The following is a 25018-nucleotide window of genomic DNA, read 5'->3' as shown; positions in this document are numbered from 1 at the left end:
ACTTCTGCTGCATCACTCCACTGAAACTGCCCTTGTCAACATCACTGGTGAACTCTACTTTGCTACACCTAATGATCAATTCTCACTCCTCTTCCTTGTTAACCTATCAACAGCATGTGACACAGGCCCTCCCTTCTCTATTGCCCATCATGAGACTACACTCTTTTGGTTTTCCTATGTCACTGATCTCTCTTTCTCAGCCTTTTTGGCTGGTTCATCCTCCTCCTAGACACCTTAATGTTGAAATGTGCAAAGGCTCAGTCTCTGGCCCTCTTCCCTTCCCCATTTAAATCCACTCTTTGGTGATCTCATTCAGTTTATAGTTGTAAATATCATGTATTGGCTGATAACCATCAACTTTGTATCTCCAGTCCAAACTTCTCTCTTGAAATTTTCAGATGCATATTTTCAACTGTTTATTGGATATCTGTACTTGGATATCCAGTAAGCATCACATTCTCAACATGTCCACTTTGAACTCCAAATCAGTCTCAGCTAATGATTCTACCTTTCCAGGAAAGTGAAATGAAAGACCAGCTCTTAGATGAGCTGTGCATTCAGAAGCGGCTGAATGGGAGCAGATAGGGTGATCTGAAGGAATATATATTTTTTTCAAATTTTTATATAAATTCTAGCTAGTTAACATACAGTGTAATATTGGTTTCAGGAGTAGAATTCAATGATTCATCACTTACATACAATACTCAGTGTTCATTGTAACAAGTGCCCTCCTTAATACCCATCACTCATCTAGTCCATCCCCCCACCCATCTCCTTTCATCAACCCTCAGTTTGTTCTCTACCATTAAGAGTCTCTTATGGTTTGTTTCCTCCTCCCCCCCCCTTTTTTTCCCTGAAGCGACACATCTTTTGGAGAAAACTTGGTCAGGGGGAACTCCCTAATTCCCTCATGTTCACTCAGCCTTTCACACTTTGTGCATGTACAGCTGTGGTCTAAAAAGCTTTTCTTTGACAACTGTGATTTGGGGAATGACTGTGTTGAGATACTGTAAGACTTCTGAAATCTATGTTCATAATAATTAGTGCTTTTCTTTTCTTTCACTATAACTTGCTTTTTCATACACGGCGGCTTCTGGCTTGCAAGTGAGGGTATTAACAGTCTACTGGATGTCTTCTAGTAGGCTCCATTAAGAAGTATTTGTCATGAAAACCTTGAAGATTGTACCATAGTGGTCTCTGATGTAATTTTAACCATTTGAGCCACCCAGGCAGCCCTCTGAAGTATTTTTAAAGATCTAGATTTTTGAAACATTTCATTATAATGAGCGCAAAATGGTGTTATTTAAAAATTTGGAGAAAAAATATGGTAGAAAAGAAAATAAGAACTACCCAAAGTCCCACTAAGAAATAAGCACTATAAACATTTTGATATCATTGTTTCTCTGCAAAGTTAAATGTTTATATAAGTTTTTTATTATATGTACATATATTTTCATATTTATAATAAAGTTTTTTAAAGTATAAGCTTTCAAAATTTAACTAAGTATTCCTCAATGATTATTGAGCAGTTTGATTTTTGCCTCTCAATTGAGGTGTAGTCAGAAATGATTTAACAAAACATTGTGACACTGTACATATTTTAGTTGCACTTCCTTTCACTCATGTCTTATGGTTAACTTAGGGATGCTTTCTGCATGTATTATCTTCTGTTTTTCTTTCAGCCTTACTTTGGAGCTAGACATTCTCATCACTCTGCCTCCCCCTCCACATCTCACCTAACACAAAATGACTAATCCCAGTAGCCAACCTTCATCAGTGAGTGTTAATCTTTATCACAACTTATCCTAGGAAAAGATCTCTCTATTGTGTCTAGGATAGGCATGATGCAAATATAGCAGGATGGAAGAGCCTGGAGTAGGGCCAGAACCTCCTCGAAGGGCGGACACATCTGCAGCTACTGTAGACACAGATGAGGAAAATCTCGTTTGGCAAGTATGTCATCTCACTCAAAAGAGTGATTATTGGATTTTCTTTTAACAATACCAAATTAGAAGACACATTTGGCAGGGTCCAAAACCTCTCAAATGTCTCAACCTTCTACTGTGTCTAGTTGAGTAGATATCATTATATATGTGTGGAAAAGTGGATGTGATTCTTCAAGTGTTGAGTTGATAGATTTATTTTTTTATTTAACTCTGGGAAAAAATTATGTCGTTGTAAGCCAGGGAGCTTTACGCTGTGGTAAGTCTCATTTAAACAAAAGAAATAGGGCAGAGAAGTAGGCATCCATTAAATTTTACTTACTTAGCAAATCCATATTGGGTATCTACAACGTGTCATGCATTGGGCTTGGTAATGGGAATTCAGAGATAAAAGATATAGTCTTAGTTTTAAAAAATGGTTACTGCAAAAACGTTCTGGGGTAGAAGAATGCTCTGGGTCCTAGGAAATATCTAATCCAACAGGACAAAGGCTAGAGGCTAAGGAGATCAGGACATGCTGTGAGAGCTTGAGGGCCTGTACCAAGAATAGGTAGATATGGGTAGTTTCCAAAGGTATTTAAGAAATGGAATCAATTTCACTTCAAAATTGATTAGATATTGTTGGTAAAGAAATAAGGGGTCTAGGAGAGCCCAAATGTTTAGCTTGAGCAAGTACATGGCTTTTAGTGCCAGATATCAATATAAAAAATACTGATAGAGGTGGTAAATGAGCCCAGGGTTGAAAATTTTCGATGTGAAATGCCTGTGGGATGCAGAATAGAGATATTTAGTAATAGAGGTTTACACTTGGATGTAAGATTCCAGAACTCTGGAAGAAGAACCACGGGGCCTTTAGTATAAACCGGTATAAGTGCAGCAACAGGCATTCATCCAATGTGAAGACGCAGCAGAAGAGAGAGGAGGCAGAAAGCACAATGTAGTATCTGATGCGGGCAGAGAAAGAGAATATAAAAGTGAAGTGCAGCCAGAGAAGTAGGAGAAAAGTCAGAAATGCACAGTGATATGGAAACCAAAAAAGAACATTTGCAGAAGTCAACAGTGTCAAAATTGCAAAGAGAAAGAAAAATGAAATATAAAAAGTGACCTTTGGATCTGAATAAAGTAATGAGAGGTCATTTCATTGAGTGGAAATATATTTAAAGAATATGTCTCAAGAAGTCCCCAAGGAGAGCTACAAAGATGAATGCTTTGCCACATCGACATTAAGAGGCTGGAGCCTGCAGCCTGAAATTAACTGGGTAGGGGTGTTTCTGTCTGCTTCTCAGCTGCGTGGTAAGCTGTGCCTTTAGAAGCTCCACCTAGTTCCTGGTGTCCTCCTACCCGTTTCTCTTGCCCACTGGGGAAGGGGGGAGATATGGGGTGACAGGGAATCTGGGCTCAAAGGGCTTCAAATGTTTCTTATTAAAGAACCAGCAACTTTTGGAGATGTGAATCAGACCTGATTGAGTAATATCTCAGAAGAGATGCTATTCACTCACATTTTATTATCCCTCACAATGACTCGGGGCAGGATTTAGGGAATCAAATGTCTGGGTAGGAATATGGTTATCTTGCAAAATGATGACCTGCAGCATCCAAACTATAATCAGAGATTAAGTTATTTTGAAGAAGTGGTCAAATAAAAGGACATGTGATGAGGATCTAAGCATTTTTTTTTATGGAAAAGAAAAACACTTATGAACGGACAAGACTTTTATTGAAAATTTTGCATACTTTTCAGTGGTTACAGTGCACTAATGGGGAATGTATCACAGTAACTAGATGTGCTAAGGTTAAGATTCTAAGCAAAGTTTTTGGGCAAGCCGATGACACAATATACTTTGAGGTGCAATAGGAGTATATGCAAAGAATGGCAAAAATGAATGTTAAGTACAACACGTATAGACATAAATGTATGAATCCAGGTTATGGGAATCCAAAAGAATGAGAAACTAATTAGGAAACTATTAGCATACATATCATGTAAAGTTCCCATTCCTCTTCCCCTCCTTTTTTCCTTTTTTCAAAACAAAACAAAACTCCTTTTTGTTCCCCTGTACAGGCATACTTTGAAGATATTTCAGGTTCAGGGCACCTGGGTGGCTCAGTTGGTTAAGTGACTGCCTTCGGCTCAGGTCATGATCCTGGAGTCCCAGGATCGAGTTCCGCATCGGATTCCCTGCTCGGCAGGGAGTCTGCTTCTCCCTCTGACCCTCCTCCCTCTCATGCTCTCTGTCTCTCATTCTCTCTCTTTCTCAAATAAATAAATAAAATCTTTAAAAAAAAAAAAAAAAGGAAGATATTTCAGGTTCAGTCTAGACTACCACAATAAAGTGAATATTGCAATAAAGCGAGTCAAATGAACTTTTTGGTTTCCCAGTGCATATAAAATTATGTTTACACTATGCTTTAGTCTATTAAGTGTGGAATAGCATTATGTCTAAAAAATGTACATACCTTAATGAAAAAATACTTTATTGCTAGAAAATGCTAATCATCATCTGAGCTTTCAATAAGTTGCAATCACTCATGACAGATCACCATAGCAAACATAACAATAATGACAAAGTTTGAAACATTGAAGAATTACCAAAATGTAACACTGAGACACGAAGTGAGCAACTGTTGTTGGGAAAACAGCGCTGACAGACTTGCTCCATGCAGGGTTGCTGCAAACCTTCAGTTCGTAAAAACCTCAGTATCCATAAAGTGCAATAAAGTGGTAACAATAAAATGAGATATGCCTGTATTGTACTCACCGTTCTTCTTGTGATGACGTGAGCCGATAAAATACCTATGTGAGGAGATGAAGTCAGGTGAATGATGCAGGCATGTGACGAAATGTCAGAAGGAAGATCATCTGCTTCTGGTGGTGGTTGACTGCAGATAACTGAAACCATGGAAAGCAAAACCATGGATAAAAGAGGGACTACTGTACTATAATTTGCTTAACCTTCCCCTTTTGTTAGAATGCTTACAATTTGTTGTTATCTGATAAACATCTTTGTGAGTTTTCTCCATATTAAGAATTGTATCTTCCCTAGAATGGAGTCCCTAAAAGAAATTACCAATATGATTATTTTTTAAGGGCCATTGGCACACTTCATGATACATTAATGACCCTTGACCTAGATGATGCTTATGGTCCCCTCCTCCTCTCCTACCCTTTAGCCCACAGCAACCCTCTCTGCCCTTCAAAGATATCAGTGTCTGGGTAAAACAGGCAGAATAGAACTGTAGTGCTTATTCTGGGATGATTCATCCTCTCTATGATTTTTTTTTAGATTTATTTATTTTAGAGAGAGAGACAGAGAGAGAGTCAGGGAAGGGGCAGAGGGAGAGGGAGAGAATCCTAAGCAGGCTCCATGCTGAGTGCAGAGCCTGCTGCGGGCCTATCCTATGACCCTGAGATTAAGACCTGAGCTGAAATCAAGAGTTGGTTGCCCAACTGACTGAGCCACCCAGGAGCCCCTATCCTCTCTCTGATTCTTATTTCAAAAAATATTGGTTACCTTCTACATCCCTTCAATTTTATGGCAATTCGTGAGGACTGAATAAATGATAAAATGATAAAGCATTTTTATCAGCTATTTTGTACATCTATAATTAAGAAATTTAACAGACTGTATTATTAATTGAGCTGTGTAACCAAGGACCAGTGAGGTTCAAATTTCTGCAGTGGTTCAGAAAACATCCACTTATCAAACACAGTAGTTCAATATTTCCAAAACTTTAGCTAGTTACATTCCACCTTCACAATTTTTACCATATCTGCATATTACCTGTAAGAGTATTTATTTACTTGTTTCCTTAAAATCAGTAGTAAACACCTCAATTTCTTTTTACTTAACATCTTCCTGAGCAATAATATCCATGAAGTCATAAATTTTATGAGCTAATTATTTGGTCTTAAAAAATATTTATGTATTTATTTACTTATTTAGAGAGAGTGTGTGCAAGCAGGGGGAGGGGCAGAGGGAGAAGGAGAGAGAGAATCGCAAGCAGACTCTGCCCTGAGCGCAGAGCCTGACACCAGGCTTGATCCCATGACCCTGAGATCATTACCTGAGCCGAAATCAAGAGTCAAATGCTTAACTGACTGAGCCACCTAGGTGCCCCAAGCTAATTATATTTTTAATTCACATTAAACCAAGGATAAAACTCAAATTTTCGAAGTTTGGACACATGCCACCTAAAATCAGTAGTTTGTACACCATACTTTGAGAAAACTGTATTAATATATAACTGATATTAAAGCTATGATCATCTTTTTCTGTTCCTTAGACAGAAGAATAATAGCAAAAGAAAATATTCTTACTTTTAAACTTGTCTATCTCACAGAACTCTATAAACACAGGAAATCACAACATCCTGCGAAAATCCATGTCGCTGTCAATAACAAGAAACAGACTCCCCCATATAGAGAGGAAACAGATACAATAACAAAAATATGGCATGGGTTTATATCAAAAGTTTGAATACACATTCCCATTAAAATTCTCCAAAACATAGGTGCTTAAAATTTCAGGAAAGCATTTTTAATGAGCATTTTATGCTAAAAAGCCATCATCATCTGAAATGGATTAAGGGACAGTAAAAGTAGTATGTGTACTGTGTTCAGGGAAAGGGGTCAGTGAAATTCTTTTGGAATGGGAGGAACCATGGAGTTTCAGAAATATTTTGAAATGAACACTTATTCTTAAAGAAAATTCCAGGTTCTAAACCCAAACTTAGATCACATAGGAATTAAGGGGAGATTGTTAGAGCTTAATATGTCAGGTGTGCTCACTACACAGTATTATTTTATGTGAGATTTTATAACATCCATCATGATTTACATATGGCTTTAAAATACACACACACACACACAAACACACACACACCTAAGTTTAAAGTAATTATTGGCTCCTTACTTGAAAGGAATCTATTCAAAGCCCTCTCCCTAGCCAATCTTACAGACCAAACTCACAGGTGTTTATACCTGGCCCTCACTCTTTCTTTTTCTAGGTTATGGTACCCTTTATTCTCAGAAAATAGACCCCAACTACAAAACATATTCTTCTCTGGCCTGATCACAACACACATCCTGGACAAACCCTGGAGAGAGTTCCTGGAGAAACCTGTCACCTCCCATTCTACCTGGCCAAGAGTCATGTCACCCCCCCCCCACCTTCAACCCTCTCACATCCTTCAAAACCCCTTAAAAAGCCCAACCTAACAGAAACTCAGGCTGATATCTCTCTTGATGTCTGGCCCTTGTCCTCCCTTGGAGAGTGAATAAACTCTCTCCTGCCTGTTGCTCTACCCTTTGTGCAATTCTTTGCTGCCCCCCACCAGCCACCCTAACATTACTCATGCCAGTGAAGGATACTATCAAATTCTGGTGTCTTGTTGGGGAAGAACTTGGAGAATTCCTTCATCTCAGATTCAAAAGGTATTTGAAGTGGAGAGTAAATTATTGCCAGAATACTTTTAAGTGTTTTCTTTCTCTTGTGGCTGCAGGTTGACAGAGTTTGGAAGGGGAGGTGGAAAGAGAGAAGTAAATTATTCTGGTCACTGGACATAAAGACTTGACTTGGCATTTGTTTAGGTCTTGTGTGTCTCTCAGGTAGTAAGTGAACCTATACCCAGCCCTACCCAAAATTGTGCTCATCATACATATAATCTGCTGACACCCCATCTACAGGGGTGTACAGCTTCTGTGGTATAATTACAAATGCTCTATAGAGTTCGATACTCAAAATGTATTTGAGGCCAAGGAGGAAAGAGGAGAAACAAAGGAGCGTGGAGATTATGCTAAAGTATCATGTATAGACTTGAACAGCAACAGTGATTTTGTGTACGGAATTTAAAATGTTCTTAACAATGAGGTATCAGCCAAAAGTAGAGATTACTTCTCATAAGAGTACTAGCTGCACTAAGTAAAAAGAAAAGAAAAGGCAGAGGGAGATAAGAAACAAATAATTCAGAGGTGCCATTATGTTGTGACATAAATCCCCTCCTTTCTGACCCTGCCCCTGCACTCTCACCCACCTGCATGTCCCAGACTATTCTAAAGCTCATAATTTGTGGCTTTCCAAAGTAGTTCAGAGCCCTAATTTCAAATGATAAAATTTGTTAGTGAAAGGACTCTTTGAATAAAGCATGAAGGAATTTAATTTTTCTAGATGCTTTCTGTCTACATAATGCTTCACCACACCCAGAATTCCTGTCAGTTCTTCCCAAACAAAAAGAGTAATTCTCCACTCTTACCTTTTCCTGGCAAAATCACTGAGGTCATCGAACCAGTGATGGTTTCTGTTATGATTACCTATGTACTCCAGGGCAAAAGTCCCAGGGTTAATTTTTCATGTAAGTACCCACCTCTTTTTTTTTTTTAATTTACCACCTCTTTTTTTTTTTTTTTTTTAAGATTTTATTTATTTATTTGACACAGAGAGAGAGAGAGGGAGAGAGCAAGCACAAGCAGGGGGAGGGGCAAACAGAGGGAGAGAGAGAAGTAGGTGCCCCGCTGAGAAAGGATCCCAATGTGGGGCTTGATCCCAGGACCCTGAGATCATGACCTGAGCTAAAGACAGATGCTTAACCCACTGAGCCACCCAGCCACCCCAATCCCACCTCTTTTAATGCTTTAATCAAACATCTCAATTCAGTGATAAAGCCAGATGTTCAATAGCAAGCTCCCTGACAGAAGGACGTTGTTACTAAAACCTTCTAAAAAACAGGTTCCTTTTCTCCTTTCCCCAGTAACCTAAGTTCACTGTTCCTTCCCCTTCCCAACTGTCACTCCCTTTCTGTGCCGTTTTTTAGAAGTGCAAGTATTCTTAGAGCTTTAAAGTTATTTAAACGTAGACAAGATCAGGAAGTAGAAATAAGGTCACACAGTTAAAAAAAAAATACCTTCTTACACATTATGCCATCTTTTGTACCCACATCTACTGTTTTGTCATTTAAAGGCTGATACTCACCTTTGTCTTGAAGAAGAGGATAAACACTTTTAAGGTCAGCAAATCTAACTCTGAAAAAGGTTAATTTTAGGACAGTCTCCCTGAAATACACTGTTTCTCATAAACAGCCTCGGTTTCAGGAAGTAGAAATTTAAAAGAAAACAGAGCGTCACTGATTCAGAATCTGATTGTGTAATTCAACTCTGGGACTTTCAGCAGTTTTGCACCATAAGACACACCCCCTTAGGGATGGCTTTGGTAGAGGTAGTCTGGGAATTTTATTACTACAGAGAAGTTTCCTCTTTTAAACAAAGTGCAAGGAAACTCCTTATTTGAATGAAGTCAGGATGGAGAGTCAGGCCCCTGAGGGCCAAGGAAAAAGAGTAAGAAACAATGAACATTGTTTTTGATCTATTATCAAAAGACACACTCATGTTAGGGCTCCATTTCAAAGTGGAAGTGGTCAACAGTACTTAATGGTGCGGAGAAGTGACAAAGGATGAGGACAGAAAAGTGTCCACTGGCTTGGCAAGTAGGTCAAAGATAGCTTTAACAAGAACAAATTCAGTGAGGTGCTGGCAGAAAGCAGATGGAATATTTTTAAATCCTAAAAAGTAAGATAAATAAGTAGAGTAGAAAGAGAATCTTTCCATCTAAGCCTAGATTACATAAAATATGCACATGGAGCCTATGTTCAGAAGGGGTTATACTTCTGAAGTTACTTCAGGGTTGGAGCAAGATGATCTCAAAACTAACTTTACCCTTTTATTATATCATATAATTAATTATATAATAAACTTGAGGGCCACAAACAGCAAGGAATAGTGATATTTCTATGGGGTTAATGGCCAGAATGTTATTCTGGAAATTTTCCCCCAGAATTATGCACTTAGTTGACAGCACAATTATGGTAAACATAAAGAGAAAACTAGAGATAGAGGATAGACCGACAACTTACTCCAGGTATGGCATTTCTCTAAGGCAATATTTTCTATTTTTTTAATGAGAAAAAAAATTATTGTGTTATAAATTAATGTATAGCTTCTGATCCCTCATTAGTAGTATAAAATGTTATTTGTTAGGATGCTAGTGATTTCTTGGATTTTAAAAATTAATGAAGAAGCACTAACAACTACAATGTAAATACTTAAGTATAAATATTAAAGGAGGGGGGAGGCTTTTGGGTTTTGTTTTACTTTTTTCGTAAAAAAATAGGAAATTTAGTAATTTTTTATTCCTAAAAATTACACCGGTGAGAAGTACTATATGATAAAATTTAGATTCAACAAGGGAAAGATTAAGTTATTTGGTTTGGAGGACATGTGATAGGTAGAAATAATGCACCCCCACTATCTCCACTCCAGAGAAGAGATAAATGTTGATGATTAACAAACAAAATTGCAGCCTTACAGGAATCGGCCTCACATGTAGTTGTACTCTTCCTTCCCCAGGCTTATGGTTCCTGATTATACCTGACTAATTCTGAGAGGTCAAAATCTAATCCCTCACAGTATCTCTTTATCAGACGGGAAAGCAGCATGTATCAATGTCATTTTATTGTCGATGAAACTGACCTGCAAATGAGCAACTGTCCTGCAAGTCAGGGTCAGAATGCAGACAGATAAGTGGCTTCCATCTGACACCTACCAGAACTGGCAGGTAGATTTCCAAGCTCTGAAGTAAGTGGGCCAGTTTGACCTCAGTCACTGCTAGCTTGGTCCTCCCTCTCTTCTCTGTCTTCTGCTCCTTCTATAGAGTCTCACTCCTACCCGGCTCTAGACACCTCCTGCCTTTAGGTTCTCTCCACCTTTAGTTCATTTCACTGGAGACTATAAAGGACTCCTGGGAGGTCAAGTGTTTCTCAGTGCACCATGTACCAGCCCGTATTTGTGGAACCCCAGACCCTGGATGTTGAGTGAGGGATCCCTTCAGGCAGACGGGGCGGGAGAGGAAGCCCCTGGACTGGTCTGTGTAAGGTGAGGGCAGCATGGGTAGCCGCAGGCTGATTTGGAGCTCTGGGGCACGTTCAAATCCCGTCTCCGTTCTCGCTCAACGTGACACTTAGCCACCCTCAGGGCGGCCGTTTACTCACCTGCAAGGGGGACCTACTCTCCCTCCACTGTGAGGATTAAATGAGACAATGCAAGCCGTGCACATGGCTTGTTTAGGGAGTAAGTTCAACTCTCTGCCTACCCGCTACCCGGTCCCAAGCCAACACTTCTGTTCCCTTTTCAAAGTCTAGCTCACTAGCCACATCCCCTTCGGAGGGGCCACTTGTCTGGGGAGGTGAGGTCCCTACCAGTTTACTGCGCCTCAAACGTGGCCTGGAAGTTCAGCACGGCGGCCAGGGGCCGGGGCTTCGCGTCGCTCGGGCGTCAGCAGCCGCAGACGCCGGGCGGAGGAGGGAGGGTGCGGGCGCGCGTGCGGGCGGGGCCTGAGAACCGCGGCGCTTCCGTGCGGTCTTTATAAAGGCCTTGGGGGTGGCGAGGGGCCGCAGTCGGCCGGGAGTAGGAGGGGAGGTGGCGCGCGCCGGGGGACCAGCGCTCCGCAGCCGCCCGCTCCCCGGGTTCGGTCGCGTCCGCGCTCCCCCCGCCCCCCAGTTCGGCCCCGCCCCCTCGGCGCACACGCGCCCTCTCCCTCCCCGGGAGCTGCGGCGGGGCGGGCTGGCGCTTTCTCGTGGAGCGGAGCGCGGTGGGCGGTGCCGGTCCCCCGACTCCAGCCGCCGCGGGGTGGCCTTCGAGCGTCTCGTGCGGAGCCCGGAAAGCGAAGCCGCTCTGGGAAGTTAGTTCGCCGACTGCCCGGCGCCGAGGTACCTAGCGGGCGGCGGGCTGGGGGTGGAGTGGGGAGTGTGTCTTGTCTGTTCCTCGCGCCGAGAGCGGAGCTTTGTCAAGGAGTCCTTCGCGATGCTCTGTACAAAGTCACACCCACGGCGCGCTCCAGCAATTACCTAGGGCACGGCCCCAGCTTGGTAAACCTTAGGAATATTTATAAATGCGAGGGGGGAATACTGAAAGGAAATGCCAGAGATGGGGTGTGTTTTCTTTATCAATTTCCGTGCTTTGCAGTTTTTTTCCTAATCAGAGAACACAAAAGAATTCCATTTATCAAGGGTAGCTCACAAAGCAATTGGGCGTGAACCCCCTCCGCGTCCCCCAGGAGACTTTCCTGCGGGGCCTCGGGCTCCCTGGAGCTCCGGGTTCTCTACTGAGGGTTCTTCTGGACCTGCCCTCCTTGCCTCAGGAAAATTATATATATTAGGAAAATATAGTAATCTGCTGTTTTCTGGGACTTTCCCCAGCTTTCAGATTGAAAGGAATTTCCCAAATCCTCCGGAAGGAAGCCAGAACCCACGCTCTACCTCATAGCGGATGTCCACAGCCACCAAGAAGCTGGACTGTGCAGATCTGATTGGGTACAGGTTGATCAGGTAGAGTGAGAGAAAGAAGACACTATCTCGGAAGAAAAAGTGAGCTCTCTTAAGGTTTTCCTCTTGCTCTTTTTGTTTTTCACGACTCCTTCTACGAAACCTATTATTTAAGAATTGATTCTGCTGACCAGGAGTAGAGTTCACAGATGTCTTCGAAGCCACACTGGGGGTGGTGACCGGCGAGGGGCGTTAGTCGGGAGGATGACCCTGTCTTTTGCTAGGCTTCAAGTTTCTCTTCCCTCCTGTTAGCTCAGTGTTGGGTGTTGGTCAGGGAGAAAGCCTTTGAAAAAAGGCTGCTTGCAGCAAGGCAAAGACATATACTTTCTCTTGAGATTATCCATAGGGTGGGAGCTGAGGAGGGATGAAAGTAAACCTTTAGAATACCTTCCTTAACACAAGGCCCAGAACAAGCTCCATTATTTCACTAGATCTTACCATAAAAAGCAAACTTAAAACATGAGAATCCTCTTGGCATGCATGACCACCCAGGGGCACCAAACTTTCTGTTAAACTGCTTGGACACCTGGCTCCTCCTTTGAGCAAAAATATCCGTCTTTTTGTTCATGACAGTTGAGGTCCAAACAGCCTTTTTGCAAGGTCAGGGTAGTATGTCTCTTTGCTGGCTTTGCCCAACTTTGGGAGGGGTAACTGGTGTGTGTGTGGGGGCGTGGGAGTGTGAGCAAGTGTAGAGAGCATATTTTTGCACATAGCATCTTATTTCCTTTGAGAGGAGTCAGAAGGCAACCTCAGAGTCTAACCTTTCTCTTGCCAGCTCTAAGACTCCCAGGTAAGTGTGTACTTACTTCCTGGTGTCCAGCAAAGGAGAGGTTCACTCTTCTGACACTCAAGAATGGAGCACTCACATTCTGTATTATGCTTTCTGTGATAAAGTTCTTGATAGCAGGGCTCATTTGCTCATTTTCATTTCTATATATTTATCTATTTATTGTAGTTCATTTGTGAATATAGATACTATTGTGTATCAGACATCACCACAGTGTTTTACACAGTGTTTTTCTTTAAGTAAGCTCTATACCCATCGTGGAGCTAGAACTCACGACCCTGAGATCAGGAGTTGCATGCTCTACTGAGTGAGTCAGCCAGGCGAACCATGTTTTACAATTTTTTTATGTCAGATATCATAGTTTACCCCTTTAATACTTAGCTAATCTCCACCTCCATTTAATTCCATAAAAATCAGATGGTTTGTAATTTCGTAAAGAAAATGTTTGTTAAGTGTTTGATTAGATATTAAGTACACATGGTATACAATTTCGAAGGTATAGAATGTGCAATGAAAAGTCTCCTTTCCACCCCTGACCCCAGGTTTCCTCTCCAGAGGTAACCACTGTTACTGCTATATAAGCTCATTGTTCTTCTATCTTTGATAACTTATGTCAGACATTTCAAAAAGCTGCTTTTGAGCATTTGCACACTAGTGATTTTTTTTTTTTTTTTTTTTTTAAAGATCTACCAGGGCACCTGGGTGGCTCAGTCGGTTAAGCAGTTTAAGCGTCTGCCTTCGCCTCAGGTCATGATCCCAGGGTCACGGGATCAAGTCCCGCATTGGGCTCCCTGCTCAGCAGGGCGACTGCTTCTCTTTCTCCTTCTGCCCCTCCCCCTGCTCGTGCTCTCTCTCTCACTCGTTCCCTCTCTCTCAAATAAATAAATAAAATCTTTTTTAAAAAAACCTACCAATTTTAGTTTATTTTAGGGTTTTTGTTAGTTTCAGTCTTTACTGTCTTTCTACTGACACTCAGAAATGGCAGAGATTCAGGCCACTTTGTAGAGGGAACTTGCAGCTCTAGAAATTAACAAATAGATTACTTTCTCAGTTCCTTGAGATCAGAGACCATGATTTATTCAACTTTGGAGCTCCCCAAACAACCTACCACAATTACTAGTGAGTACTGGGTCCATGCTAATATCCATACATGCAGACTTAGGGATAACTAATACTCACAGTAACCTGCTGCTTCAGAGCCTCTTTCTCTTATGAGGCAGGAGTAACAGTGTATTTCCTACCCCAACACTAGATTCTAGGTTGGTGTCTTGCTGGTTTTAGTACACTTCCATGGCCCTCCTCTCTACAGATTAACTGCTATCTCTTGTGGAGTAACTGGCAACAGAGAGCAGTTATTTGTTGTGGGTAAGAGAGGGTGTATTTTTTTTTTCTGTTTGAATCCTGCCTTTGATACTGACTTTGTGACCTGGGGCTACTTAGCTAAACCCTCTGAGACATAGCTCCCTCCTCTGTGAAGGATGATTCATAGGGTTATTCTGAAGATGAGACAGTATGTGTAAATGGCTAACACTGTACCTGGCACGTGAAGGGCATACAGTTAAGTAGTAACCCTGTTAACTGTCAGGGTTGAGGTCATTTCGTACCTTGGTTGGATAGGTGGATGCTTGTCAGCCCAGTCTATGTTAGGGCTCAGGAACAAATGACTTAAAAAAAGGTTTGATTTCTTGCTCATATTACATGTCCTTTTTGACTCTGTCTTTGGCCCTTCCCTCAGGGATGGAGGCTGAGTTGCTTCTGGGGACTGCCGATGTAGCAGAGGCCAAGAGGATTGGTGGACCTACACGGTGGCTTTTAAAGCTTCTGCTTGGAAATAAGCTTCTGTGTCACTTCCATTCATGTTTCATTGACATGGTTGTCAATGGAGTAAGAAGTATCATCTCTCTAAAGGAGCAAGGCCTGGTAGGGAGGGGCAGCGAATACTTGACAATATTACAGTCAACCTCAGTGTTTTTGGAGAGTCACAATTATGATCCCAAAAGTTTGTCAAACCCTGAGAGTTGATTCACACCAAGACACTTGTAGCCACTGAGTGATAAACAAGAATGCCTATTTTTTCCCCTTGCAGTGAATAATATATCTACCCTGAGAATTAAGCATAAGAGCTTGTGTGGGGCAAACTTTTCTTGGTGGTAGATTTGCTCAAAAGAATGAATTCTAAACTAATTGGTTATAGGAAGAACACAAAACAAAATTTGGGTGTTACCCAAAGACTATATCCAGAATACACCATGATTTTTAATCCAGTTCTCCTTTTGGAACTGTTATTGTCCAAAGTCCAAGAATGAACTAGAATGATGGCAGTGTATCCTAGACAAGGCTGAGATCACTGACAAATTCTTGCCCCTCCTTTTTAGGTTCTTTACTTGTTAACAGCTAATTCTTTTCTTGTCAACCACTAATTGTATCATCTGATGATTTGTTATAATTATTCTCTTTAATGCTGTCAGCTTCTTGAATAATGTGACTTTATTATCATAATTAAGGTGTCTTCAAATCACAATTCTACCCATTGTGTGTTAATTCTCGCTGTGTTGGTTTCAGAGTAATTTTGACCATCCTTGGCCCATGATTTTGATGGTTCCTCTCACTTTGCTGCTTATAGCTGGGCATGTCCTGTCTGCTTGGGTAATGTGATATGATGTAATAATGTCCAAAAACAATATATGACAAGTAAATTTAAAATTAAAGATATATTTCCAAATCAATAAAAAAGAAATTTTGCTTAGCCATATCATTTATTGAAAAATTGAATAAATTGAGAGTTTGATTTTTAGCACTCATTCATATGTGGAATTTAAGAAGCAAAACAGATGAACATAGGGGAAGGGAAGGAAAAATAAAATAAGATGAAAATAGAGAGGGAGGCAAAAATAGAGAGGCATAAGAAACGCTGAATTCTAGGAAACAAACTAAGGGTTCCTGGAGGGGAGGTTGGTGGGGGAAAGGATAATTAGGTGATAGGCATTAAGGAGGGCACTTGATATAAATGAGCACCGGCTGTTATATGAAATGATGAATCACTAAATTCTATCCCCGAAACTAATAATACAGTATATGTTAACTAAATTGAATTTAAATAAAGAATTTAATAAAAGAAAAAAAATAGCGCCATAACTGCAAAACAGGAGGAAAGATTGTATTTTAAAAATAAATAGCAGCAAGTGTAGAAAGAAAAAGAAAGAATTCTGGTTTTTTTTTTAAACCAGCATAATAATTCTGATACCAACATCTAATATAGATAGCAAACAAAAACCACAATTCAACTTCACTTAAGATTCTTGATTTCCAAACCCTAAACAGTTTTTAAGGAATGCAGGGAACACTCAGCCTCACTTTATTGGTGTAATTTATCACCATGCTAGATTAAAGGAATTCTGTGTAGCCTTTCAAATATAAGGTATATGTATATGTGTGGATATGGAAACAAATCACCCATTTGTATTATTAATTTAAGAATGCAAGGCCTAGAACTAAATATAATGTTTAGTTCCTGTTTGTGTAAGAAAAATTTTTCTCTATGTGTAGAAACATAGGTGTTTGTGTCTATGAGCACACACATAGTTATGCTTGTTGTATAAAGAAAATTTCTGTAAGGATAAAAACAGCTTTTACAGTGGTTGACTCTAGAAGGATTAGGGTGGAGTGAAGATACTCTTTTTAAAAATCGTTATTTGCTGTATCAAATTTTAAATTGTGTGCACTTAATTCTTTTAAAATAAATTAGTTAAAAAATGGCAGTTCTGTGTCAGAATAATCTCTCCAAGATTTTGGTAATTAGTTCTCCTATCCTGTTATACTACTTTACTCCACTGATTATTAAAGGTGCATATAGGCAAGTGTAGGTGGAGGGCACCACAGGGCCAAGAGCTCTAGAGGGGTGCTATTAACTCTTAATGACAGAATGTGGTTAATGACAGTTTGTTCAGTCATTAGGAACAATTGATAAATAATTCCAGTAGGAGTACAGACTATGATAATTAGGACTGACTTATGTAATGTCTAATTTTACAGGTCTAAAACTTTTAGAGCACTTACTATTTTTTTTTCTTTATTACAGTTGATGTACACTGTTACATTAGTTTCAGGTATACAACATAGTGATTCAACTTCTCTATACTTAATGCTCACCACAAGTGTAGTCACCATCTGTCACGATATACCACTATTACAGTATCGCTGACTGTATTCCCTATGCTGTGCCTTTTACTCCTGTGATTTACTCGTTTTGTAACTGGAAGCCTGTATCTCCCACTCCCCTTCACTCATTTTGCCCAACATCCACTCTCCTCACTGGCAATCATCAGTTTGTTCTCTGTATTTGCAGGTCATATTCTGCTTTTTATTTGTCTATTCATTTGTTTTTAGATTCCACAAATGAGTATAATCATATGGTATTTGTCTTTCTCAGTCTGACTTAATTTCATTTAGCATAATACCTTCTAGGTTCATCCTAGTTGTTACAAATGGCACAATCTCGTTCCTTTTTATGGCTGCATAATATTCGTGTGTGTGTGTGTGTACCACATCTTTACCTGTTCATCTATTGATGGACACTTAGCTTGCTTTCCTATTGTAGCTAAGCATTTATTATATTTAACCCTTTACCTACTAGAAATCGAAGTGAGGATGTAAAGAATAAATGTTGCAATTATTTGTTTATAATTTTTAAATTTCTTTAATCAGGTTTTACAATTCATAATACATCTAATTATAATTTAGTTAATAAACTGCAGGTTTTCTTTATGTGTATATCCTCTGAGGGCATTCAAACCAAGGGGATTACTTATCCTGATTTCTAAAATATAGCTGTCATATTTTCTCTGGGCCAAGTCACTCTATTTAAATCAGAAAGGAACTGAAGTTTCTTTATGCCCCTGCCAAATCACTTTATTATCGACAAGCATTCCTTGTTATTGTCTAGATTGTGTGTATGGTTTTATTGTCAAACTAGAAGTGAAAAATAGAGATGGAAAAAAGTAATACACCAGATCTCATGGGACTTGCTGTAAAATTTCACATATGTGCTAGTTAATTGAGTATTCTATGTATTGTCTTCTTAAATTCTAAATAAATCACCTATCAGAAGATTTTCATCAAAATATTAGAATTAAAGATTTCAATGCCTGAAAAATGGGAGTGAACTAACATGCTGGTTTGATTGTTGCAGGCAGGTCAGATTCTGAGACACATCATGACCAGTTTCGAAGATGCTGATACAGAAGAGACAATGACTTGTCTCCAGATAACTGTTTACCATCCTGGCCAGCTGCAAAGTAGAATATTCCAATCAATAAGGTTTTATAACCGAGAAAAACTTCCCTCCAGCGAAGTGGTGAAATTTGGCCGAAATTCCAACATCTGTCATTATACCTTTCAGGATAAACAGGTTTCCCGAGTTCAGTTTTCTCTGCAGCTGTTTAAAAAGTTTGATAGTTCAGTTCTCTCTTTTGAAATAAAAAATATGAGTAAGAAGACCAGTCTGCTTGTGGACAACAAGGAGCTGTGCTACCTAAATAAAATAGACCTGCCTTACAAGTGCATGGTCAGATTTGGTGAGTATCAGTTCCTGATAGAGAAGGAAGATGGAGAGTCCTTAGAATTTTTTGAGACTCAATTTATTTTGTCTCCAAGATCACTCTTGCAAGAGAACAACTGGCCACTACAGAAGCCCATACCTGAGTATGGCGTTTACTCATCCTGTTCCACCCAAAACACTTCTCCTACAGAAATGGATGAAAATGAATTGTGAACACAGAGGGGCTAAGAGGAGAGTCATGAAGGATGAAGAAATCTCTAGACATTTTATGGATACTCCACAGTTTATTGGCGTATTACTGTCATCTGTTGTCAAATTTGGGATTTCTTATTATCATTTTGAAGTCTTTAAATTGTGTTAGTCATCAATTTAGTCATCTGTTGCATTCCTAGATGTATTTAGGAATTATTAAGTGTATTATTAAGAATTAAGTGTGTTTAAGTGTACATCTGTGAGGGTTAATGTACAAGAAGTACCCGTGGTGATGAAGGAATAGTGTTCTCAATAAGGATATATTATTTTCTTCTTATGCTTGCTTTTAGTCCTATGTTTTGTTTTGTAAGGAACCATCTCTTGGTTTGGTCATATTATTTCACAAGCAGCCATTTGTTTTCAAGGTCAAGGTTATGAGCAGCTTGTTACTGGTGGTGTAACTTGTTGGTACTTACAGTACTAGAGTACTAACATAATATGTTTTGGAATAGTGCCAATGCATCATTGTGGTTTTAATATAGGAAGCCCTATTTGAGCAATAATACCTTTTCTATGATTTCCTTTCTGTAGAATAATAGTGTTTATTTCCAAAAATACAGTTCTCCTTGTGTATATTTAGCATCTAAAACCAGTATTTTGGACATTTTAATGAACCGTTGCTATGTTTAGAATTCTTTTTCAGTTTTCTTACCAAATATTAAATTAACTTTTATGTACCACACATTTTTAAATTCCATGAATTCGAAATTTTGACAGCTTCCATGCATATAATAAAGTCAAAGTTTAATTCTGTAACCATGTTCTTTGAAACTCTTTCTGAAGAAAGAACTTTCTGAAGAAAAGAAAGTTCTTAGACTGCTTACTCTCCCGTGCTGATCAGTAGACTGCTTACTCTAAAGGAGGAGTGCCATAGGCCTCAGGGAGAGGCTGGGCTGGGGATTAAGACTCCTCTAGCCCTGCCCCTCAGTGCATATTGGCTCCAGTTCTCCATATTCCTCACTGTGTGGTGGCACATGGCCACCAGTATTTCCTGTGATACCACATTCTTTGGTTTCCTGTGTCCCTCTTGAATCTGCTTCTTTTGGCAGTTTCTCTACCCCTGACCTCTAAATATCAACACTTAGTTGGGCTTCTCTGCCTATATGCTTCCCCAGGGTGATCTTACCTACTATAATGACTTAAAATACCTTTTACCTACGAATGACTTCTAAACTTGTCCCTTGACCTCTTCTCTGAACTACAGACATATATAGATAGATATGCCTATATCTATCTATCTATCTATATATATCTCATCACCTTCTTGATGTCTTCATATAAATTTCTCATAAACACCTCAAATTTAACTTCCAAAACAGAACTCTTAATTTCCTTCACCTTCTTAAATCTGTTCCTCCCACTATATTTGTCAAGTTAGAAACCAAAAAGTTATTGTCAAGTGTAGTTGTAACTGCTAGGTTGGCTGTCCATTTCCATAGATTTAACCGGTGGGGAGACAATGAGCTCAAATAGACTTAGTTTATTACTTACACAGATAGCAAAAGCAAGATCAGCGTGGGGTCAGTGTTCCACATCCCTGGTCCCTAGGGATGTCCCTTGGACATTGGACCAGGGAGGCCAAATGACACATAAATGGAGGGCAGCTCTGTTGTTGAAGAGCCAACTCTCAACTCCAGCCAAGCAGTTTTATTAGCTTACATCTGTAGTGAGTGGGAGTGAGGTGGAAATCCCTGCTTCATTAGAATCAGGGAGTTAGATGAGAAATTGCCCCTTATGGCAGCCTTCTGCAAGATAGGGGAGCAGATGATAAATGGCTTTGTCACATCTCCTTGAGGACCTATCTTGCCATGTTCCAGGGAGGATCACAGAGCTTTGTCAGGATTTGGGTTGGAGTGTGGTTCAGTGTTGCTATATAGATGTGCAGTGAGCAAGGTTGCCAGGGCACCATGATAGATGCATTATCCTACCGTTATCTTGGATTCCAGCTCTTCTTTTGCCCCCATATCTAACCCATCAGAAAATCTTGTTAATTCTACATCTGAAGTTTATCAGCTTTGCATTCCTATCATTATCAACCCAAGTCACACCATGTCCCATTGCAAGTATCACACATACACTCTTGTCTTCTTATAACCCATTCTCTACATAGCAACTAGAGAAATTTTTAAAAAATGCAAATCTGATCACTGTCTACTCTGGCTTACAGAAAGTCAGTGGCTTTATACATCAAATAAAATTAATTCTTAACCATGGTCTACAAAACCTTACATGATCTGGCCCTTAAATACCCCTCCAGTATCATCTCATATTACTCTACCTCATGATGCTTCAGTCCCTGTGCTTTTCATTCTCAGAACATAACCAAACGTTCTCCTATACTTCAGGAGCTTTATAAACATGCTTCACCAGGCTTTTCACTTGGCTGGTTCCTGCTCAACAGTTAGGTCTCAGCTCAAATGTCATTTCAGAGAAGGCTCTCTTGACCTACCAAAGTAGTCACTTAGTCCCCAGCTATCCTGCATTCTATCATCTTGTATATTTTCTAATTGTGATCTGTGGTTTTCTTATTTATATGTTTACTTGTTATTTTCTTGTCTCTCTCATCAGAATGTAGGCAAAAGAGCTTGAGCATTGTATGTCTTTTTACTATGTCCCTAACACCCTATCAGACACAGTAGATTCTCTAATATCTGCTGAATAAAAAAATGTTATTTCCAGGGTTTTTTATAAACATATAAAACAAGAAATTAATATCTTTTCTTAGCAGTTAAAATAAACATTTTCAAATTTAGTTCCATCCTGCTTTCCTAATTCACTCCTTTTTGTCTTCAAGGCAGATTTAATAAAGTAATTATACCTCAGGAGTCAGAATTATTGCATGTTTATAGAGTAAAACTAGTAATGATCAAATAATTTTTTATTTTTAAATGTAAAAATGTGTTTATTCACAATCCTTGAGGTTATCATTCCTTCAAAAAATTTTTTATGAACAAAATGCCAAGAAAAATTACAATAGTAGCTTATGCCAAACCAAAAATATACATCTGATGTATACAAACTTTAAAAGGCATAACACAGGCAATGTGAATATAGATTACCTTTAAAATATTTCCAGTGACAAAGCTACAACTTAAATTATGTTAAGACAGTCATAAATAATAGCATACCTAATATATTTACATATTTAAAGTGTCATTTATTTCTGAGATAAAAAAAAGATGAAACTATTGATGTCATTGCCTAGCAGTTCAAATATTGAAAGGGCCACATGATTTTTTTTTTTCTTAAGTACAGCAAGAACTTTAAGTTACTATTTATATCTGGACCTTCCTATATTTTTGAGAACATGCACTGTCACTGCTGCAAGAAAAAAAGAAAAAAAAAAAAACACCAAGGAAAAATCAGAAAACAGTTTGCTTACCAAAATCATATTCAATCCTCAGCAAAATTAAGACAAACAATTAGGGAGTGCTTTATAACCTTGGCCTTTCAAAGTGAAATGTAAACTTTAGGGAAAAGAAGAGTTCATTGTATATCACAAATGCAGTTATTTATACTGATATGCTTAGCTCCATCCCATTAAACCACCTTGTATTACAAGGCAAAGGAAAGCTTAATAAAATCAATGAATCCTTTCACACCAGAAAGGATTTTATTTTGAAATACCCGTATTGCATATTTAGGTTTTCCTTTCTTACTAAATCATGCACAGAGAGTATGTTCTGTGTAAAATCTTTCTAAGACCATGCATTGGAAATATAGAATTTAAAAAAATGACACCTAGAAATTTATCAATTAACTTAAAGTCAATATTCATTTATAGTGGCAGCATGTAAAAGGAAATGAAAAACCTAAATATATATATTTTCTTAAATATTACTTTTGATTACCAGCTTCAGGTGTCTGAACTCTGAAAGTCTATTTTAACACATCATATCCTTTGTTCAGACTGAATCAACATTATTATACTAGGATATGCAGTAAGTGTAGAAAAAAACTGATATTTCAGCATTTCTTTAGGGTCATCTACTCAATTGTGCTTACTATTAGATCATAAAATTTAAGTAAGTCATAGGAATAAATAATGTTGGAAAAGGTGGAAAAGGGAACACTATTATAAATCTGATCTGGCAGTCCCTCCTCATGCTCCCTTCACATCTGCTGAGAATTAACACAAAATGCAATATTTTCACAGTTAACTACTGAAATAGGCTTAAGAAAGCATTCAAAGTAAAACAATAAAACTATTTTTAAAAGTGAAAATCTACAAATAGTAAACAGGAATGCTATAAAGAAGAGTTAAAATAAATTTAACTGATAACATGATAGAACCATTAAATTGTTTTTGAAAAGCAGAAGGCAGATGATGAAATTGCACTTAATTCTGAAGCAACTCAGATATAGCCTATCATTTCTATTCCTTTCTAATAAGCATTTACAACATGGTTTCTTATCTCCCTCTTAAAAAAAGGCTCAGCACAACTATTTATACATTCTAGTTGGTTTTTAACATTTGGTCACAACTGATAAAACAGGGTCATACAATTTTACCCTATCGTTTCTGTTGATCTGCATCAGATTGCTTTATGCCAGAATCAGACAGTTCTAATATAGGATTCACAAATCCAGAATACTCAGAATTGCCATTATCATCCATTTCAGCACTAACAAAATCATTCTCCCACTCCAGCCCATTGGAATCATCAGAGGCTGATGTAGGATTACTTCCAGTCTTCTTGCTGCTATACTTAAGTGCTGCTCGGAGAATGTCTTCCTCTGTTTTGGAACGTTCTCTCATTGGGAGCATGCGATTCATTCCTATTATTTGGAAAGAGTTATTAGAAATCTCAGTGAAAATTTTAAAGGCTATATTAAAAGACTTTACAGTTTAAAAATGTAGCTTTTGTTTAACAGTCAGACTTGATTTGTAAATTTACTTAAAGAGTCAGTCCTATGGAGGAGCTGTTAAGGGAAGGTTTCTGGTGGGCTCTGTCTTCTACCTAGTCTAGTTTAATAATTGTGTTAATGACTTAAATAATACTCTTAAAAGTCATGTTATCTACAAATCTGATTAGCATACAGATATTATGGATGACAGAATCAGGAGTTAAAAGATCTGAAAGGCTTTAGATCAGACTGAACAAGATGCTAACAATAAAAATAGATTTTATTACAGTCTGCTGATTGGGATCCAGATATGAAATAACGTAAGTACAGGATTGTGGAAACAGTGTTTGGCTGAGAAGATGACTTAATTAAGTTAATGCAATCTTTGGTAAAGTTAATCAAGTCCCCTGTATCTTTGTTTCTTTATTGATAAAAGAAATGACTCGACTAGAGGACTAAGGTCCATTCCATCTCAAAATTCTATGAAATAGTTAATGCTTACTATTTTTATTAAAGTCCTACATTCTGTAATTGGTTCTTCATTTTCATGGATTATGTAGTTCTTAAAGTGAAAATGAAAACTTGAGCCTTATTCAGTGAAATAGCCTGAAAAAAAAAATCCACAATGTAGCTACAATTTTGAGTCCTTGCTATGTGCCACACTTGTATTGGGTGTTTTATGTAAGTTTCATTTCATCCTCACAACATTCATATGTTTGTTTTTTCAAATATTTACTGCTTATTATGTGCCAGGCATTTTTAGACCCTGTGTGTACAATGGTGAATAATCATCCTTTAAAGTAGGTTTATTATTCCCTTTTTATGATGAACAAACTGCAGCCTAAGGAGAGTAAGAAATCTACCTAAAGTACTACAGCTAGGAAGACATAGCTAAAATTCAAACCTATGTCCATGTTAAAGCTTCTGTGCTACACAAAAAAACCCTAACAAATGGCTAATTTATAATGAACCAAAAGATAATAAAATTTTGGCTTTAGGTTGACCACAAGGGGGCAGTAATTCTAATATAAAATGGGCTGGATTACAGAAACCTTAAAGTGAAAAACTAACATTTTTTATTTATTTATTTTTTTAAAGAGCTTTTATTTATTTATTTGACAGAGAGAGACACAGCGAGAGAGGGAACACAAGCAGGGGGAGGGGGAAAGGGAGAAACAGGCTTCCCGCGGAGCAGGGAGCCCAATGAGGGGCTCGATCCCAGGACCCTGGGATCATGACCTGAGCCGAAGTCAGACGCTT

At 38.7% G+C, this 25018-nt stretch overlaps 3 protein-coding genes across 7 annotated transcripts in view; 1 reads left to right on the top strand and 2 right to left on the bottom strand.

Moving 5' to 3' along the window:
• Window positions 1-11253, bottom strand: part of ALPK1 (alpha kinase 1) — a 120563-nt gene extending 109310 nt beyond the window's left edge. Inside the window, exons 1-2 of one of the 4 annotated variants that reach the window (XM_035030294.1) lie at window positions 11190-11253; window positions 4703-4833 (exon numbers count right to left, since the gene is read on the bottom strand). The gene's annotated coding sequence lies outside the window, so the exon portion shown is untranslated. Of the gene's footprint in view, window positions 1-4702; window positions 5283-8911; window positions 9736-11189 lie in introns of those variants that run through there. The other 3 variants (XM_035030292.1, XM_035030293.1, XM_035030295.1) reach the window with 3 other exon arrangements.
• Window positions 11254-11297: 44 nt separating this feature from the next.
• TIFA (TRAF interacting protein with forkhead associated domain) lies at window positions 11298-19666 on the top strand. 2 transcript variants are annotated; one of them, XM_035030291.1, is made up of 3 exons: window positions 11298-11699; window positions 12189-12317; window positions 18290-19666. In XM_035030291.1, the coding sequence occupies exon 3, from the start codon at window positions 18314-18316 to the stop codon at window positions 18869-18871; it is 558 nt and encodes a 185-aa protein (XP_034886182.1). In that variant the 5' UTR covers window positions 11298-11699; window positions 12189-12317; window positions 18290-18313; the 3' UTR covers window positions 18872-19666. The 2 variants fall into 2 exon arrangements, with proteins under 2 accessions (XP_034886182.1, XP_034886181.1); XM_035030290.1 differs by having other exon boundaries at window positions 11300-11699; window positions 12189-12356.
• A 2104-nt stretch (window positions 19667-21770) lies between these two features.
• AP1AR (adaptor related protein complex 1 associated regulatory protein) overlaps window positions 21771-25018 on the bottom strand; it is a 38449-nt gene continuing 35201 nt past the window's right edge. Inside the window, exon 10 of the mRNA XM_035030289.1 lies at window positions 21771-23689. Coding sequence (XP_034886180.1) covers window positions 23424-23689 — 266 coding nt within the window. The 3' untranslated portion in view covers window positions 21771-23423. The remainder of the gene's footprint in view (window positions 23690-25018) is intronic.

This window comes from Mirounga leonina, unplaced genomic scaffold (genome assembly GCF_011800145.1).
Source record: "Mirounga leonina isolate KUSES-001 unplaced genomic scaffold, KU_Mleo_1.0 Mir_357, whole genome shotgun sequence".
In the NCBI taxonomy this organism is placed as follows: domain Eukaryota; kingdom Metazoa; phylum Chordata; class Mammalia; order Carnivora; family Phocidae; genus Mirounga; species Mirounga leonina.
Note: the sequence above shows the minus strand (reverse complement) of the source record. Positions and strands in the feature narration are given on the sequence as shown.